Source organism: Pongo abelii, chromosome 9 (assembly GCF_028885655.2).
Source record: "Pongo abelii isolate AG06213 chromosome 9, NHGRI_mPonAbe1-v2.0_pri, whole genome shotgun sequence".
NCBI classification, from domain to species: domain Eukaryota; kingdom Metazoa; phylum Chordata; class Mammalia; order Primates; family Hominidae; genus Pongo; species Pongo abelii.
Window position 1 is genome coordinate 104,502,261 of NC_071994.2, and position 21,147 is coordinate 104,523,407.

Consider the following 21,147-nt stretch of genomic DNA (forward strand, 5'->3'; position numbering starts at 1 on the left):
AAATTGAAGGAAAAGTGAGGGACATGTAGCCACAACAGCAAAAAAGCAGCCAAGAATAGCTCTTCTTTCAGTACTCACTCCAGATAACATGTTATTTTAGTTATATTTCATGAATTTTTCTTACATTCTTTTAAGTTGGAAATGTCCAGTGTGCTCATGTTGAACAGACACAAGCCAAAGGACTGTGCTGTGTGAAGTGACTGCATGTGGGAATGAATGGACATGTCATCAGGAACTGCTTCTCTTTAAAGGGATGTGGCATAATGGTTACAGTAGTCACAGAATTTAAGAATACAATAAGTTATCAAGCTAAGTTACCTTGTTCATCTCTGCATCTTCCTGGAAACCTTTTTTATGGCCCTGGAACAGCTCAGAAATCCATTTTTTAAGCTTCAGTAAGAGATAAAACAGGGACTTTGGACTTGGCACCAGATTGAAGGGTACAGGAAGTGTTCTCCCCTCCTCAAAGTAGGAAAACCAGAGTTTGGCCCTTGCAAATTTCCATTCCACATCAGCGTCATCCTATACAAATACACATGACAGTTCAGCAAGGAAACGCATAAACAGAATTACTGGGATGCTTTTAACATTGTGTGGTTAGATGGAGGACAATGCCTATAAACACTCTCAGACCCCAATGATCGTTCCAAGATTTTTTCAAAATGTTAACATTCTATTCACATATTCTTTCTTAAATTTGTCTAAAATTTTGACAGTCTTGCAAGACTATTAATCTCCAAGTTCCCATGTGTTTATAAATACCTGATAGATATAAATGTATTTTCCTACTTTCTGAAAAACGCTATGAAAAATTATTCTCTCTTTTATTCTGAAATATACCACTCATTTATTTGGGACACAGATCAAGATTTCTGGAATAAAAATTTACACTATTAATCTCAACTTGAGAAAAGGTCAATTTTGAATATCACTCAAAAAAGACTTGGAGAATGATGGTATTCATAAGCAATAATTTTTTGAATAAAATATAAATTCATGCTGATATAGTATTTCTAAAGTTTTTTATTAAATCAATATCAAATCAGCATTTCTGCTTCTTGTGCCTTACAGCCCCATGACACCTTACTGATGTTGCATTTGGAAGCAAAGAGTTAAAATTTTCCAGATTACTGGTCAAACAAGTGCATAAAACAGGGAATGAACAAAGGGCGAAGAGCAGTCCATACTTTCATCCCCATTGCTGAGTTAGCCCTTGGAATAGTTAAAACATGAAGGCACAAATTATAAAAATGTGTTGAGATTATACCTCAATTTCCTGGAATGAACTGTTGATCATGGCAATTAACATATTTAGCAAAACAATGACCATTGTAACATTATAGACTCCATAAAGAACGTAACCAATGTTTTCAATGAATTTGTGGTTATAGTTGATGACCACTGATTTCACTTCAGAAAGTCCAAATATAGCCCAGAACAGTGTCTTAAAACTCTCTTCAACTCTGGGGAAAAAATAACAGAAGAAAAGAAATAAGAAAGTGTATAAATAAATAACAATATTACCATAATAAAAGTGAGTTGGTTTAGTGTCTGCAAATTAGTGAGTATAAAAAAAAATTCTTCACTTCTCTGAAGCTCACTTTTCTTTTCTGTAAAATGGTTACAATAGGATTGCTGCAAGGATGGGGTAATATTGTGCATATGAAGTACATAATCATAGCTCAATATCTAAATACATAAGCACTCAATAAATGCTATTAACATAATTTCATAACCACAGATATGAACACTTAACCCATAGCTTTGGCAATGGAATTGTTAGAATCCTTTTAGGTTTCCTCCTGATATCTATTGGATATGAGTAGAAGTATATAATAATCATATACATCTTAATGGAAAATACAATATAAACAGACAATGTTACCAAAATCACTGACATGTCTTAGGTAGGAATTTCAATGCTTTAGGCCTAATTATTGACCAAAGCTAAGCCAATTTGCTTAACTCAGGTGGTTTCATTTCCCTGGCAAACTGTATTTTAGAGAAATACGGAAAATAGTAGGCTTATGTTTCAGTTGTTGCTTCTTATTGTAACACCGAAGACCTAATATTTAAATAATCTATTCCAAACACACTTTATTAAAAAAAAAACATGTGTCCATGGTGAACATAAGTCAAAACTCTTGCCACTATTGATAAGTCAGATCTACTCAGTGATAAGATCTGAGAAATTCAATTAGGAAAGCAGCTGTTTTCATAGTTAGCATCCCCAGGAGTCCCCTGTAAGCAGGAGGGTAAGGGAGTTTAGAGCAACAGACCCTAGAGTCAGAAAGCAAGGGTTAAACCCTGGCTGTTCCACACACAGCTATGGAATATTCAGCAAATTACTTAATTTTTGTGAATTTCAGTTTCCTCTTGGTGAAATAGAGATAATAAAGGGAAGCATGCAAGGTATTTACCTGGCTCTAAAAAGGTAAGTTATTATTTAATATTAGAAAGCTTCCTACATTTTAGAATCCCTCCAACTCATTTGTAAAATCCCCTCATTTTGCAAAACAGGAACTAGAGATGAAGTCTTTACCAAAACATTATTTATCCCATGGACTTACATAAACACTGTTAAACTAATATTTATTTAATTTGGAATAACTATCATCAAAATATCTGAGATCACATACGTTGTGAAGGCTTCATTTTGTTTTGCACCAATGTAGTAGGAGTAGAGATTGAACATTCCAATCATAAAGGCCACAAACACCATAATGAATATGACCATGAACTTGAAGATGTCTTTGACTGTTCTTCCAAGTGATATCTGCAGAGGTCCAAAGCTTTCATTTGCTGGTAAAATATAAGCTATCCTAGAGAAACTTAAAACTACAGCAATTGCATAAAGACCTTCAGATATTATTTGAGGATCAGAGGGGTCCCACTTTATCCTGGCTAGGAAAAAGCAAAGACAAAGAGTTGTGTGAGTTTCTTCAAGTTGTTTATTTAGGTAACTTCTTTTTCTGCAAAAGAAATACAGTTACGTTAGAATCCAGTTTTCGAATGGAAGTCTCCTATCTTAAAGGGCTTCTTAAGTGTCTGCTATAGTTGAGCTTCTTAGTTTATTGAGAACATGACTCTCCTGGTTGGCTAGCAATTTCCCATAAGGGGATAGCATAATAGTTAAGAGTTCAGACTATAGACTCAGTATCTGTAAAAATTCATGTATATATATGTACGCACACACACGTATAACAAAGAACTTATGCAAACTACTTCTCTTAATTTTGTTCCCCCATTTTTGAAAATGAGATAATATCCCTTCTAACTCTCTTGTCTTTGTGAGAATTCAATAAGTCAACATATGTTCAGCATTTAGCAAGTGCCTGGCACTTAATAAATGGTAGCGTTTATTATTCAGTCTTAAACTATAATTACACTATAATATAATTTTAGGCTTGTAGCATATTTGTAGTCATTTAAATTTATTAGGAGTAACTTTTATTGGTCTCTCAAACAAGTCTATTTTTACCATAAAATGTAGCAATTATTCACTTATGATATTTTCTGGCATTATTACATCAGGTTATCAAAAATGCAGTTAAGAAACCATTATGAAGAAAAATACAAAACAGTGTGTAAGAAAGGGGAAAAACATAATTACAAATTTGTAGTTGCTTATTTGCTAAGAAGTGGAATTAGGAAAGGATAACAAGAAACTAATAAAAGCAGTTTCCTTTTTTATAGTGCTTTGAATATAAGTATTATCCACAAATAGCTTTGATTTTTTTAATTAAGTGCATTTTTAAAAATCTTAAAATTAAACATTAAAATAAACATTAATAATAATAATGGAGCCCTTATGCGATATTGCCAATAAACTCACAAGTGAATGTTAACTAATTTCTTATCAGAGGGTTTGAAATGAGTATTCAAAGGGAATATATTTTCCCCATCCAGGTTTCTACGAGGTGGTAGTCTCCTTAAGTAAATAACTGAACCAATTTCCATCCCTTAGTCACTTTCTTCCTGGAAAGCTGGAACGACTTATCTGATTGCTAAATTGGGATGAATAACTGGACATAGTTGGCTCGGCATTACCTTCTCTCTCTTGGGGATTCTCTGGTCCTCCATGGAAGATCTCTCTTGATTGGACACTTGCTGCCATCCTCTTCTTGTGGGGAGGACTGCCCTGGCCCATTGCTATCTAGAAATTGGAGGATATGTCTGCCTAATTCTGGGGTTCATTATTACTGAATCCATGAGCTAATAGAACTGTGTCATCCACCCTGGATTTTATCAGTGTTAGAGGTGATGATCTGGCCTCCATATTAATTTCTTGTTTTATTCCTCAACTAATTCTAAGCCTGGTTGGGAAACAGTGGTGTTATTGATTGGGGAACCTCTCAGAGATCCCAACAATTCCTTTGTTTTCAAATACTTTTTATATATCTTAAATGAAAATGGCACTCAAATGTGAACTTTATTATATATATTTATGGGGCACAACTTGATGCTTTCATGTATGTCTGTCTACATTGTGCAAAGATTAATTAACATATTCATCACCTCGAATATTTACATTTTTGTGGTAAGAACATTTAAAATGTACTCTCTTAGCAATTTTCAAGTATACAGTACAGTACATGATTATTAACTCTAGCCACCATACTGTATATCTCCCTTATTACAAGCTTATTACAAGCTCCCTTATTATAAGCTCTAACTAATAAGTTAGAACTTATTCATCCTATCCGTGTACCCTTTGTAAACTTTGTACCTTTGACCAACATCTCCCCATTTTGTGCCCTTTACCCCAGCTCCTGACAACCACCATTACCTTCTACCTCTTTGAGTTTGACTTTTTTTAGATTCCACAAATAAGTAAGATCATATACCATTTGTCTTTCTGTGCCTGCCTTATTTCACTCAGCATGTCTTCCGAGTTCATTCATGTTGTTACAAATGACAGGATTTTCTTCTTTTAAAAGGTGGAATAGTAGTCCATTGCACATATGTATACACACACACACACGTGTGTACATAGACATATATATACATGTATGTGTGTGTATATATATACACACATATACATATATACACACATACACATATATACACACACATATATATGTATACAGAGAGAGAGATACAGAGAAATAGATCAAATGTGAACTATTCTTAATTTAAACAGAGGGAAAAATAAATCCAGGACATAAGACATGTATGTATTCTCAATGAAGTTTGATAATTAGCCAATTGATCCAAGAGATAAAGGGAGATGAGTCTTGTGATTAGGAGAGTTTTCCAGCGAGTAGAAAAATCAAAAGAAGAAGCGGAAAGCATGCTTCCTCACATATAGATGCTCATTCTTCAGATACAGATGTTGGAAACTAACAAACAACTTTATGAGAATTGGGCAGTAACCGAACTACTACTGACATCTGTTTTACAAGAAAATTCTGCATTTTTATTTATATTGACTGTACTGTAAACTCACCCAAATTGTAGTATTTCACATTGTCTCCCAATGTTACTTTCGTCAAGTCTTTCAAAGTATCATTTGCGTCAATGATGCTCTGGGCTTTGGAAGCATGCCAAAATGCCATGAATCTCGCAATGAATGATGCTGCAAAAATTGCTAACATTCCAAAATCAAGCATATTCCACAACTCAAACAAATATTCCTTGGGGCCTTGAGTCCAGATTTCTTTACATTCAGCCCATATCATGCCTGCATCAGAAAGGGGTTAAAATATCAATTCAATTGCATTCAGTCTTAGCTGTTCTATAAAACAAAATATGTTTGAAAGGTCTCAGCCTGACATTACAAAACCCTTCAAAATTTGGTCCCAACCTACCATCCCACCATAATTCCCATATCCTCACAAATATCATAGTCCAGAAATATCAGTGCATACCTGAAAGCAATTTGACAAAGTTCATTGAACACCTTAAAATAACGAATGTCCTACTGATCAATTAATTCCACACATAAAAATATATTTAAAAGATGTTTATTGTAGGATACTTTATAATAACCCAAACATACCCACACACTCAAAATAGAAGTAAAATGGAAGTGGGACTTCCACAGATGGAGTATTATGAAGCCATTTGATATGATATTTTATTAATTACCATGGGACAGTGACCATGAGAATGTGTCTCAGTGACATCCAAATATAGGAATTTGATTGATCACAGGCCTCACCTACTGCCTTCTGAAAACCACTGCCACTTTTGTCCAAGGCTGTGTCTCCCCGTGGCTGCTCTCAGCCAATTACTGAGGGTGCCCCTTCTTAAGAGACATGGGACTCCTCTCATGGCTGACTTTGGCTCAAGGATTTCATGACAGCCTTGCCAACCTTTCCTTAGACTGTGTAAAGATCTAGGATGCTTCTACCCAACCTTCCTGCCTGCTCTCTGTCCCTTGGGGTTTGACTTGTATCCCTGCCTGAGAGCCTTTGAGACCTTTCTCAGCTCTCTTGCCATTTCCTCTCACAAGAAATGTTCCTTAATAAAATTCCCATTTCCCTTAATAAACCTGTTGAACATTTAATCTTTGTGCCTGCTTCTTGGAGGACCCGGACTAACATACACTGGAAAAATCTTTATATTGTAATGCTAAGTAAAAATGTTTAAAATGTTATGATGTATGGTTTATGTTTAAAACCAGCACAGTGAAAGCCTAGATGAGATGACAGGAACTTATTAATAGTAGTTGTCTTTTTCTGGTGGAATTATTAATAGTACTGCATATTTCTTCAAAATTTTAATGTAGCATTTAGGAACACTGGATTTGAGATCAGGCTACCATGGATTCGAGAATTTGTTCTTCCATTTGTCAGCTGTGAAGTCTTTGATAAGGTATTTAAACTATCTAAAACTCAGTTGGTAAAATGGGAATGATATTGGTTTATTCCCACTTCACTGGATTGTTATGAGCCTTAAATAAAATAGTTCATGTGAAATACACAGCTCAGTGTCTGGCACTCGGAAAAAATTATGACTAACATTTATTGAGTGCTTACTATTTAAAATTTTCCATGATTGGCACATGTATTTTTTTCTTAATTTGAAGAATCCCACTTTTTAATTAAAAAGAAGTTGCTGGTCTCGAACTGTTAAGATACTCTACTCTACTCTGACATCCTGCCTCCTACTGGAGCCATCTGGAGAAATACAACCCAAACTCCAACAACCGATCAAAACTTGCCTCCATCAAGAAGTCCTTCACAGCCTCGAGTTGAAATTAATCTTCTCCTCTTACCCTCAGCAACCACCTGCCTCAAATTCTCACATTTGTCCTAAATGTCAATCAATCACAGAACCTGCTGTGTGAATAGCTGCAGAGCCCTGTGGGGATTAAGGAAATGCCCCATCTCTAATTTCCAAGAGCACATCATGTGCCTTTTCTTAAAGCCAGCATTAAATGCAGCATAGAGGACATGGATTTAAGAGAAGACTTCATTACTTATTTTGAGTTGTTTCAAGTTAAGAGGGGACTAGGATTGAATTCATATATAATCTGGGGGATCAAATTTGTAACAGGAAATATGGCAGTTTTATTCCCCCTACTGTGTTCCCCGGGTTCCTGTCAGCCTCACTAGGAGATGCGGATGGTTCAGAGTAACAAGCGTGGGGACTAAAGGGACATTTGAACTCATGCAGTCTAGTTGTTTTCAAAGCTTCCCCTCCTCCCTCCTCTTGTTCCTCCCACTTTTCCATTTTCTTTTCTCTTTCTCTCTTTAAGAAATAGAATTCTTGGCACAAATGATGTCTTCCTGAAGCTTAAAAACTAAAACAAGTGAGCTATTCTGCTTGAAGGAAAAGTTCCTGTCTCATTTGTCCTGAGGACCCCTGAGAGCTGCCAAGGAGAGTTTGAAATCCCACATCAAGTCCAAGCTCGCCCCAAGCAGGAGACTTCACAGGGATCAAGCCTCTGCTCATATAGATCTTGCGATAAGGTGCTTAACTAATTCTGAAGGCTGCTCATGCCACTGTTGAATTTTCAGAATATTCCTTCAACGTGGATGCAGTGGTTCTATTTTTGCCCTCTAGAGAGGTAGCAAATGAGTCAGCTCCCTCTGCCTTCAAATTTCTTTTTACAAAAAACAACCAAAAAAACCCACCTGTGTGCTCAATAAATCTGTTTTTCTCTAGCAGAGGCAGGTTAACCATGAAACTGAAGCTTCAAGATGCCTTTACTTGCCCAGGCTCCTGCTAAGTCCTCACTTTGTCTTCTTTTTCTCTAAATGGGCCCCTCTGAATAAACAAGCCTCAGATTCCACTCAGATACCCCATGCCTCACCCTCTAGGGTAAGCTTCCCCAGCCCCCTCAAGTGCTGTTCTGAAAACCACTCACTCTCCTAACTAACTGCTGTGCTTGAAACGCTCCTTAGTTTGCCAGTTGGCTGCATGGGACCCGGGGCCTGCAGATGTTGTCTCGCCATTGGGTAATTACTGCCCTCGACTGCCATCCTTTCCTTCTGTTGAAGAGTCAGCCCAGGACCGCATCTGCTTTCTCAGCAGCTCAGACTGGCCATTAAGTGACAAGTGCTCCTAAGGCCCTTTTCACCAGTGTCTTTAAGCACGTCCTCCTCCCTGTGTTCCTGCTACATGTCCTCTCATTGATTTGAGCTCACTGTTATGCCTTGTCAACATCTCCTAACACATCAGTTTTGTCATTTAGCCTTTCAACTTTTTGTCAACTAAAAATTAGATAAATTTGCTTTGTGACTAATAGTGTCATCCTCTCCCTCAAGCCCAGATAACACACCCAACATCTCATCTAAGTAGGCCACTTCTTATTAACATTTCCAGAAAGTACAACAACTTTCTTTCAAGAATAACTTCAAAAAAGAAAATAAATACCAATGTCAGAAACTGAACCAGGAATGTAACATAGGCTACAAAAGTGTCAGCTATCCTGAGTTGTTCATTATTTTCCCTTTAAATAAACACTGTTAGCTAGTCTCTGAAGTCAAATACAAAGGCTGGTGGGACAAAAGTTACAAGGAAAATGCTTTTGATTAAAGCCTCATTTAATATTCCTGTGTTCGGTTTCTAAGTGAAAAAGGAAAAAATATATATAAAGTTTAAAATAAAACTGAGACGGCTGGGCACGGTGGCTCACGCCTGTAATCCCAGCACTTTGGGAGGCCAAGGTGGGCAGATCACCTGAGGTCAGAAGTTTGAGACCAGCTGGACCAACATGGAGAAACCCCATCTCTATCAAAAATACAAAATTAGCCAGGCATGATAGTGCATGCCTGTAATCCCAGCTACTCGGGAGGCTAAGGCAGGAAAATTGCTTGAACCCAGGAGGCGGAGGTTGCGGTGAGCTGAGATCGCGCCGTTGCACTCCAGCCTGGGCAGCAAGTGTGAAACTCCGTCTCAAAATAAATACAATAAAAAATCAATAAAACTAAGACTAGTATGAGGAGAATAATTTATGGTCAAGAATAAAATGAACATGTTATATAAAATATAACTCACTGAACTCATGCAGTCTAGTTGTTTTCAGAGCTTTTCATTCCTCCAGTTCCAGGCATGATATTCCTTCTATATTCTCCCTCTTAGAGACTGCAGTCACTACCTACCGGTCCAAGGCAGAACCCACAGCTCCTCCCTTCTGATGTGCAGTCATCACCAAGTTGGTTGGAGTTTACCTGTTAGGGTGCTCTCAAGTTTATACATATTTTATATATAAAATATAATATGTTCATTTTATTCTTTACTATAAATCATTCTCTTCATACCCCTTTATATAAAATTTAATTTTTAAAATCCTTTACCCCTTACAGAAAATTTAATTTTTCAAAGTTTCATCTTGTCCTAAAACAGTCGTGTTTTGCCTGATAGGAAAATAGCACTTCTATGTAAAAGTGACATATAAATGCTTAGTGAAAAGTTGAATAATAATTGTAATTATCTGAAATTTCTTGAACATGTCCATTGTGCCAAGCACGGTATTATTTACCTTACATATACTAACACATAAATATAAACTATGAGACATGGGCTTTTAGTTTAACAAGATAAAGGCCATGCACAAGTGATTGTTTATTCTTATTTTAAATCAGATATTAGAAGTGAAATATAATTTCTTTTTCTAGTCTCATCAATTAAATTAGAAAAGAAGTAGAATAAAATCAAAGCCATCTTCTGTATCCAAGATTTATCATTACTTTGGTGATACAATTCACATTTTATGCCACTATCCATATTTTTCCCTAAAACATATTCAGGAAATGAAGTGATTTGAAAGTTTTGAATAACTCAAATGCTATTGAATTAAATTTAAAATATTCCTATGGTAATTTGAAAAATGCTTCTTAATATTTTGATTGATCATCTCATCAAGCTCCAGCATGAAGCCAAGAAGACATGACCTGCCTTAGAAGTGATACAAAACTGATTGTCAGTGCTTCTCCAGGTCCCTAGAGAGGGAGGTGGGATGTTGCGGGGAGGGAATGGAGAAGCCTGTGGATTATTAAAGGATTTATATGAAAATCTCTGAGCCTAATTTTCTTTACATCTTGCATATATTAACCCTACATGATTTTATGCATAGTCAGGGCCTTAAGTACCATCTGGAATTGAGGATTGCTGGAACTTTATTCAAAACCCAAATACTCCCAGGGATCATACTTTTCTACTACTGAATGGACATTTCCACCTTGAAATTCCATGGGCACTTCAAAGTCAGTCATAACCTAAATTTTATCAGCTTTTCATTCCTCCAGTCCCAGACATGATCTTCCTTCTGTACTCTCCCTCTTAGAGACTGTAGTCACTACCTGCTGATCCAAGGCAGAATCCACAGCTCTCCCTTCTGATGTGCAATAATCACCAAGTTGTTTGGGGTTTACCTATTAGGGTGCTCTCAAGTCCTTTCCCCTATCTCCTGAGTTCCAGGCCTCATCCTCCTCTCAGGGAGCACTTCCATTGAGTCTCAGCCTCTGGACTCTTTAAAGCCACCCTCTATCTCACAACCACTGTGACCTTTCTAAAACATGATCAGATCAAATCGCCAGTTGCTGAAAAGCATCCTCTAGCCATTTCTCCACCCTTATCTCCCATCACTCACATCCATAAATGCACCTTGGCTCCTTCTCTGCCTAACTCATCATATTTTGAGTGTGCCAGGTGTTGCCATAGTCCTACATCTCTAATGTTCCCGTGCCTTGTAGTATCCTTGTCTCCCAAACAGGTCTGGTTAACATTCTTTTATCCTGAAAGTACCAAATTGAAGATACTGCCCAGGAAGGGCTTCTTGCCCCTTCCACTTCACATCCCACCTCAGATTTAGATGCCCAATCTGTGTATGTTCATAATATCCCAATAACTCAATTATAGCATTTGTCACATTGAATTTTAATTATTGATTTACTTACTGACCTGCCTCCCAGACTTCACTTCCTTGAACACAGGGACTCTCTCATCACTTTAGTATCCTCATTACTTAACAAAGGCACTTAACAGCCACTGGATTTATTTATTCATAAATATCTAATTAAAATATCTTTCCTGTTTGCATTGTATTTAATGGCAAGCTACATGTATGATTGATTCTAAAGACAAAAAGTATAGCAACTAAGACCATATTCCTTCTCTTCCACTTACCACCCAACAGGCCTAAAGAAAGTTACTTGATCCTTAGATAAATCCTATAAAACAGATGTGATTATACATTATAGATTAGAAAACTGAGGTGCAGAGAAATGATGTGATTTGATGTATATAAAGTGCTTGGAATAATTCTTGGCACATAATAAATGTTCAATAAATGCAAGTGGCTGTTAGCTTCAATTTCTATCAAATCTCAATGTAAAATTGTGGTTGTGTTTAAGCTTGAAATCACAGCTCTCTCTCAAAATATGAATAGTATAATAGCTTTGTGTCACTGGTGGGATGTGATTGACACCATCCCTGTTGGTTTTCTTCCTGGGTTTTTCTTGGAAATGCAAAAGGCACACAGCATGTGAGAAGACTATGGCACTGATAGTGAACCCAAGGCAACTGTACTTTAAGAACACAAAGAAAATTATGATGTGCGGTGCATTGTCTCGTGTTGCATATATTTGTGTAACTGATGTGTGAAAGAATCAGTGTCATTCAGTCCAGCTGCTAAGACTGCAAAAAGAAAACATGACAGAAAATCAGTCTTTACCTATTACCCAGGATATAATGAGCATCTCCATCCATGAGAAGCAGGATGTTTTCATCCTGAACAGCTGTTTTGCATTATCTGTGCTGGTTTCATTAGGAAGGAGTTTTGTGCCTTCAAATCTGTCAGCTGCATTCATGACTAGCAGTCCCAGAAAAATGGTGAAGGAGGCTGCGTGTGCTACAAACTTCATGAATGGTCCACGCATTATCTTCCCCATCTGCCACAACACACACCAAAATAAAATCTTAACTTTGTTTTGTACACTTTGCAAAACACACATACATACATGCAAGAATAAACATCTGCATATTCCAATGATCTCCTGAGATAATTGTTTATATTTATGTAATTCGTGATAGAGTAATATCTTTATGCTGTTACAAAACTTTGTTCACATTCCTCACCTACATGTGCTGATGTTCTTGATTAATAACTAAATACATGTATTTTTCTAATAAAGGATATTTAAATTCTTAAAATATATAATATTGTTGACAAAATATAGAGCATAATAATATCAGCATTATTCATATAAAGCAAACTAATTTAGTGGGTCTGAGGTATTGAGGAAGTGGCAATGAAAATATGAAACTGAGTCTACTTTGCAAGGTATAGAACCTTGGTGGGTGTCCTCACATATGCTTCATTGACAGGCATGCAATTCAGGCCTGAGTGGATGTTGTTATTTTGGTGATCTTGTAAATGCAGTAAAAGTCATGAGTACCAAGAAGAGAACTCCCAGCTGAGGAAAGGGCAGCAGGGCAGTTCCTACAGTGTATTGGAACAATCTCCTGGAAGGACACTGGATTTAAAGTCCAACATTTTAGGTTCAGGTTCCAGTTTCATTCCCTCATTAGCTGAGTGACAATGAGCACATTTCCTAAATTATGTGAAAACCAGATTCTTTATATGAAATACGGGGACAATGAAAGCTAGTGTGCCTTTTATAGTACAAGATTCATTTCTGTCTAAGATGTACAGATCTTCACCTAGGCAGAGTGAGGATCTAGGATATGACTAAGGGGTCTGGACATCCTCTGAAATGAACAAAACTTAAGCTGTGTGTGCAGTTTCTCCCACCCTTTAGGAGATGGTCCATAGCTTTCAACTGCTTTTCAAGTGAGTTTATTATTACAGAAAACTTTACAAACTAATAAAATACAACCAACACTTAGTTGGCACTGTTTTAAGTGCTTTACACTGTTAACTTGTAATCATTATAACAATTCAAAAGTTGTGCACTCAAATGCCCACTACCGGTGCACTCAAATGCCCACTTTGGATGAAGAAACTGAGGAAGTGAGGTCAAGAAACTTGTTCAAAGTCACATATCTCATAAGTGGTAGAGCTGAAACTTGAACCCAGGCATTCTTGTTCCTAAGTGAATACTTCTATTTGGTTTACAGAGTAATTTCATACTTTCTCATCAATAGGCCTACATATGTAGATTATTAGGAATTATCTTTTAAGAGTCAGAAAAGATAAATGCTATCATGGAAGGAACACAATCAGTGTTCTCTATTTCCATACCTTTATTTGTCTATATGGTTTTCAAAATCATAAAAATTAGAGCTGGAACCAATTAACTTCTCTTGACATTCTGAATGTTAGGCCAGACACAGAACATCAGGAGATATTGTATTGTATCTCCCTTTCTCTCTCTCACATGTGGCGTGTGCAGTTGTCCCTAGGTATCCATGAGGGATTGGTTCCAGGTCCTTCCATGGATACTAAAATCTAAGGCTACTCACGTTCCTGATATAAAATCATAATATTTACATATAACCTAGGCACATCTTCCCATATACTTTAAATCATGCCGAGATTACTTATAATACGTAACATCATGTAAATGCTATGTACATTTTTGTTATAAGATACACTTTTAAATTGACATATATATGTACATATATATGGGGTGAACATAATGATGTGTCAATACATACAACATATAGTGATTAGATTAGGGTAATTAGCATAGCCATCATCTCACACATCTATCATTTCTTTGTGTTGAGAATATTCAATATCCTGTTTATAGAATAATGCCAAAAGAAGTCTGTACCTGTTCAACACAGACACAATTTTTTTCAAATGTTTTCAATCTGCGGTTTGTTAAATCCAGGGATGCAGATACCACAGGTACAGAGGGCCAAAGAATACACACACACACACACACACACACACACACACACACACGAGCTTTAAAGCCAATAGATTCTAGGATTGCAGAGCCAATCCAAAGTTACTTTGTAAAAGCTCACTGTAAAAAAATGCTTAGATAAGATCACCTACTGAATTGATTCAAGGAATATTTTTTGTTTTTTTTTTTTAGATCCTTTTAAAATCAAACTCTCAAATAATCAAACGATGGCAAAATTAAAACAAATGGTAGAAAAAGTAAGTTTGATTTTCTTCTGCCTATTGTCCTTTGCTATTTTTCTTTTTAAATATAAACAGTTAAAAATAAACATCAATGTTATATTTCCATGATATGTTTTACATAAAACTTTAATTCTATAATGTTTTATGTATGATTTATTTTAACCGTGTATTAAAGCAAGTGAAAATGTATTGCAAGAATCCATATCTTTCTCATGGGAATATCCATTATAAATCCTAAACCATTTTTTTTTTTAATTCTCAATTTATTTGACTGTTTGAGGAAACCTGAGATTAGAGGCAATGACTGTTAGTGAAATTCATGAAAAAGTTATTTATCACCTGCCTGGTTCCAGGAAGAATAAGAAGCAGCTTTCAAGGACATCATACAGTAGAGCGTAAATTAAAATAGAAGCAAATAAATGACATAAATAGAAAACACGAGGTTGGGGACATAAAATGGAGTTGAAATAAAGCTATCTACATTAGAATGAGCCACAAATCTGAAAACTCTGGAACCTTAGTTTAACTGTCCTGAACACCTCTAAAGTCAATCTTCAGTTTTCGGGACAAGGTGTCTGATCTGTGTGCCTGGCCCCTACCTGGCTTCCCTTCTTTCTCCACTGGCCTACTGACCTTTACCTAACATTACTCTTCCTTTAGTTTATTCTAAAGGCAGTATCAATCTAGCCATCTTCTTCTGCTTACTAAAAGTCTTAGGGTATTTCTTGGTTTGTTTGTTGGTGTTTTCTTGTTTTGTTTTGTTTTAGCAATCAAACAAAAAGCTGGTTGCCTAGAAACTAAAATGGGCATGTTTGAAACCTCATAGCCTTTATTTTTCTTACAAAAGTTGAGAATTGTATTTCTCTTTAAACTGAGGGAGATTTTGGCATCTCTCACTAGACTTTAGGAATTGAAGTGAGTTATCCTTTTTGGTAAAATTTGCCATCTATGTACTCTGGGATATAGACAAATTTCCAAAAAACAACTGTAAAGGAGGAGAGCTAGATGAAGAAATTGAACAACTGATGTACCTGGAAAATTACTGAGGGTAAGCATTGAAATAAATACTTGTCTTTAAATATGATATGTGATACTCTTTTTAGGTATTTATTGATGACTAAATACCTAGCTACTCAACACCACATAGAAATGAAAAAGGTTGAGACTAGCTTAAACTAAAATGATTTGTAATTGCAGTATGACTATTCTTATTGTAATGAACAAAAACAATTGATATTTGGATTACAGTAGAAGAAAGAGATCAAACAAAAGGGATTTTGGAATGGGGAAAAAAGTAAACCAACTTTTGTTTCCTATAGCAAAACCAACTTTAAACAGAAATGGGGACTCAGTCCCAGTGCACAGGCCTGCAGTTTGATCTTATTGATGTTCACGGATATATTGGAAAATCCAAAATATTTTAAATATATTTGAAATAAAAGCACCAATTTAGCTGAAGCAATCCCCTCCCACAAAAAATCCTGTGGCCTGTAAAGCATATTTATGTTCATTGCAAATGGAAAACTGTAAAATAGATTTTATCATCATGCTTCAAAGATAAAAACAGTAAAATAGGTTTTGGATAGGAGAAAAAAAATACCTTGACAATGTCCTTTTAATTTGATTATTTGCCTCAGTGTTCATAAACAAGGATGGAAAACAGATGCCAGAAAGACATATGGCCAGGGAAGAAGAAATAGTAAAGGAAATCAGTTTAATTAGAATTCAATCAAAATTTAAGAAATGTGTAACTCTAAGGACTGCCAAAAATAGTCTGTGTCAAAGCACCAGACACTCTGGAATACATTATGCTTTCGAACACACTGGTTATGGAAAAGGAAAATTATTCAGTTTAGGAAAGAGATTATAATTTAACTGGTCACAGAATGAGAATAGGGATAATTCAAAAACTCCCCCCATCTTAATTCAGTTTAAATCTCAGATGACTCAGGAAATATAAGGAGAAGAAGAACAAAGAGACTACCTACATAGATATAACTCATGTTCTAGGGAGGACAATTTAGAAATGTATTTGTCTAAATTTAAGGGGTACCAGTGCAATTCTGTTACACTAATATACTGCATAGTGGTGAAGTCTTGGCTTTTAGTACACCAGTCACTCAAATAATATGCACTGTACCCATTAAATAATTTGTCACCACCTGTCCCTCTTCTGAGCCCGCACCTTTCTAAGTCTCCAAAATCTATCACTCCACCCTCCATGTCCATGTACACACATTATTTTTCCAGGCAAAATGTCATTTTTAGTCAAAAGGGAAAAAAATTCAACTTTCTAGATGAAAATCTATACTATAGATGTCATTTCTAGTAAATAGCACTATTTTCATTTTATGTTTCTCATTTATATTATGAATCTGAGATACCAAATTTTGGCCTTATATATTTTAAGGGGAAAATATCTATGATGATGGATTTTACTTTCATGAGAAAATGTCCAGTTTCCTGTAATTCCTATCATCACTAGAAATAATTAGGATGTTTCCACTGTCTAAAAGGCTTTGCACAAGCTTTCTAGCATGAGTCATTTTGAACAGTCCTAATATGGCTAAAACACCAAAAATATGACAAAGTAATTAGAAAACAATATGTTAGTAATGGTGATGTTTGTGTTTGTGCCCACATATTACGAATGTTTGAAAATGAATCATGCCCATGTTTAAGCACTGGAAGTAACCCAACTGATAGTTCTTTCTACACAGCACATTAATAGATAGTCCAAAAGACATTTAGCCACTAAGCTTCAGAATTATTTCAATCTGCCTCTCAGAGTTAAACAGATCCAGAAATGTGGCTTCAAAAACATGAAGAACAGGCTTGTTAGCAATGCAGGACACAAATTTCTCTACTTGTTAACAGAATGATAGGTCAATATTTCTCAAACCTATCCTGTCACACTAATGAAAGGCTAGATCCATCTGAACATAGCATTTTTACCAAAGCTTGGGTAGACAGCTTTTGCTAAGAAAATAGGCTATTTTTGCTGTCAGGTTCTGGTGTACTTAGCCCCTAAAAAATATATATTCTTTACTGAAACAAGTATTACTTTAGTATTTACATGACTGCCTTTTATTTAAGATTTATCTGGTCATATTAGCTAAAATAAATACAAGACAAAACTTTCATCTCAAATTTTGCCAGAGGAGAAACAGAAAAAGTGCTCATCTTTTAGGATGTCATTTGAAATATATGCTCAATGGTACTATGACCTCATTAAGAGATATAAAAGTATATGCATAGATGTACATAGAGAAAAGAGTAAAAGGAAATTAATATAGTTACTGAGTTTCCTTTCACACATTAACAGTGGTGATATTACAGGTGAATTTTATCTTTTCCGTTTTTTTTGTTTCCTATAGCGAACATGTATTATTTTATGATAATAAAAGCAATAAAAATTATTTAAACCCAAACAGGAATTATTTTGTAATGTTAAAAACAATAAAGATTACTGAAACCCAACTATAATTCCCTGAAATTTTCACTTTGGAGATAAGATTTTTCCCCAGTTAAAACATACTTCTAGTAGATAATAGAGGTCCAGGCTTCACATACATACCTTGCTGCATGGAGCAAACCAGTAAATGAGAGCCAGGAAGGGCAGTCCAATGGCAACAGCAAGGACCACAAGGAACTTGACCGCCATTGTCTGCTGTCGTAAACCAGAAAGATTCTCATACCAAATGGAGAGAAGTTGCTGTTGGCAGTTTGGATGAGCTACAAACTAGCAGGGAATTGACAAAATATTTAAGTTTGATTAGAGAAAGGTTCAGCATAAACGATTTTCATGTGTTCTAATAGTTCCATGCTTTCCAATGAAATATATTGTTAGAATTAAAGAACAAACATAAAACATCAAATTAACAGGCAACAAACAAATGGCAAAAAGTTCAAATATGTTTTACATAAATTTGAAGATTTCAATTTATCAAGCTTTTCCTTTATGACAAACAAGCTTTCTTTCAAAGCACAGAAAAAATGTTAATTGAATATTATAAAAAGATTAATCTAAATTTTACATACGGCTTTTGTGATTATATAGTTTTTTCATCTAGAAAGAGATCAATATTAACTCAGTTGCCTAAATACTTTTTTAAAAATACCACCTTTCCTGCATTGACCTAAAATGTCACACAGTTTATACTAAATTCCCATTTGTATATGGATCTGTTTCTGGACTGCCTGTTTTATTCTACTGATGTCTCCTTTTATTCTTGTGCCAAAAACTCTTTCACTTAAGAAGACTTGAATTTTCAATATTTATTTTTTCAGGGAATCTTTAAATTTTCATGTATTTATTTTTACAACTGAACCATACATATGGCAGAGTTAATATACAAAAAGCAATATCCCAAAATAAAAATTGGTAAAGAATATTAAAAAGTTACAATATTTAATATTAATATTAAAATATTACAAAGGACAGGTTATATAAAAGAACTACAAGTGAATCTTAAGGGTGGTTAACCTCAAAGGTAGTTTGAGAGGTAGGTAGAAAATGGAGTTGAGTCTAAAACAAGATGGAATGTTTATCTACTCAGAATGGTAAAGTTGGATAAAACCCACTCCACTGTGGGTGGAAGAAATAAGCCCTGTCACACACTGTTGGTGTGTATGGAAACTGGCACACCATCTTTGAAGGGAAACCTAGCAAATGTTTGGAAACCTAAAAATAAAAATTTGACATATTAATTCCACATCTAAGAATTTTTGTTTACAAGTAAAAGTCATGCAAGTAAGCAAGCTATATCAACAAATATGTTTACTGTATAAAAAATAAAAATCTAATAACAAAAATCTGAAAATTATAATAAACATCCCTAAATAGTAAACAGATTATGTGAATATAATGAAATCACAATGCAGCCTTTAAAAAGATAAAGTGGACATTTATTGACTGTTATATAAAGTTGTCCAAGAAAGAAATTTGTGTATAGAAACATAACAATGGTTCATTATTCTCCATTCAGAACTGGAAAAATTGGGAGGAGACATGTTTATACTATTTGAAAACTTACCATAAGCACATAGTACTTTTATTAGAAAAATCTACCTTTAAAAGCTATCTATCTATCTATCCATCTATCTATTTATTTTGAGACAGAGTCTCACTCTGTCACCCAGCCTGGAGTGCAGGACATGATCTTGGCTCACTGCAACCTCTGCCTCCACAGTTCAAGTGATCCTCCTACTTCAGCCTCCCAAGTAGCTGAGACTACAGGTGCACACCACCACACCCAGCTAATTTTTGTAGTTTTAGTAGAGACGGGGTTTCACTATGTTGCCTAGGCTTGTCTCCAACTGCTGACCTCAAGTTATCCACCCATCTCAGCCTCCCAAAGTGCTGGGATTACAGGCATGAGCCATTGTGCCTGGCCAGCTTTTTAAAAGATACCTCACATAATCTAAGAAAGTAGAGAATGGGGCCAATGCTTGAAGAGAGAGACTAAAAATATTTCACAAATAAAAATGCAGCTGGTGGAAAGTCTAATGCAGTGAATTGAAGGCATTATTGGAAAACAGCAACAAATGGGAAATCAGAGTTGAGTCTCAAATAGTGATGTTCCTGTCTTATAACAAATGTTTTAGAATTTGGATTCATAAAGTCATTGTTATATCATTAGCCCAGTAAGAAAGTGGCAATCCCTGTAAGATTCTATATAAATACGCCTAGATTTTAAAGACTGGCATTTAGTGTAGGTAAAGTGCCTCACAACTAGTACAGATGCTTATGATTTGTTAGAGAATCATGCCCAGTGCAACTGTTTATTACAAAATCCCGACTGGGCGCAGTGGCTCAGGCCTGTAATCCCAGTACTTTAGGAGGCCGAGGCGGGCGGATCATGAGGTCAGGAGATTGAGACCATGGTGAAACCCCTTCTCTACTAAAAATACAAAAATTAGCCGGGCGTGGTGGCGGGCACCTGTAGTCCCAGCTACTCGGGAGGCTGAGGCAGGAGAATTGCGTGAACCCAGAAGGCGGAGCTTGCAGTGAGTCGAGATCGCGCCACTGCACTCCAGCCTGGGCGACAGAGTGAGACTCTGTCTCAAAAAAAAAAAAAGAAAAGAAAAGAAAAGAAAATCCCAGCTCAATCTAACAATATCAACCCTTTATCCTTATTTAGCACCAACGAGAACCAAAATAATGTAAACGGGCTTCATGCCTGACCTTACTTTTTTTACTTCATATTTAATGGCAAGTTTTAAACGGCTGAGATTTGGGCGACCATGATCACCACTCTGGAGCGTTTCAACATCCCCATTCAGAATGGCCTCAACTTCTTCAGTGTTTCTGCACAGATCAAGGAGTCCAACAACAAAGTCTTTGCACTGCATTGACAGTTTTTTGTAGTCATTCTAGGAAAGACAAAGCAAAACAAAAGCAATAATGGAGAATACCACGTTTTACTATGCTTCAGGGACTTGAGGGATTTTACACTTCAAGACAAACATTCTTTTTTTTTTTTTGAGACGGAGTCTCGCTCTGTTGCCCAGGCTGGAGTGCAGTGGCGTGATCTCGGCTCACTGCAAGATCCACCTCCTGGGTTCACGCCATTCTCCTGCCTCAGCCTCCCGAGTACCTGGGACTACAGGTGCCCGCCACCACGCCCAGCTAA

At 36.0% G+C, this 21,147-nt stretch overlaps 1 protein-coding gene across 1 annotated transcript in view; it reads right to left on the reverse strand.

Annotated features, from left to right (window-relative positions):
* The window catches only part of TRPC6 (transient receptor potential cation channel subfamily C member 6), a 134,581-nt gene that overhangs the window by 19,725 nt on the left and 93,709 nt on the right, over positions 1–21,147 (reverse strand). Inside the window, exons 3-9 of the mRNA XM_024255857.3 lie at positions 20,705–20,887; positions 18,090–18,254; positions 12,128–12,344; positions 5,450–5,683; positions 2,640–2,904; positions 1,268–1,463; positions 319–522 (exon numbers count right to left, since the gene is read on the reverse strand). Of these exons, the coding sequence (XP_024111625.1) occupies positions 319–522; positions 1,268–1,463; positions 2,640–2,904; positions 5,450–5,683; positions 12,128–12,344; positions 18,090–18,254; positions 20,705–20,887 (1,464 nt within the window). The remainder of the gene's footprint in view (positions 1–318; positions 523–1,267; positions 1,464–2,639; positions 2,905–5,449; positions 5,684–12,127; positions 12,345–18,089; positions 18,255–20,704; positions 20,888–21,147) is intronic.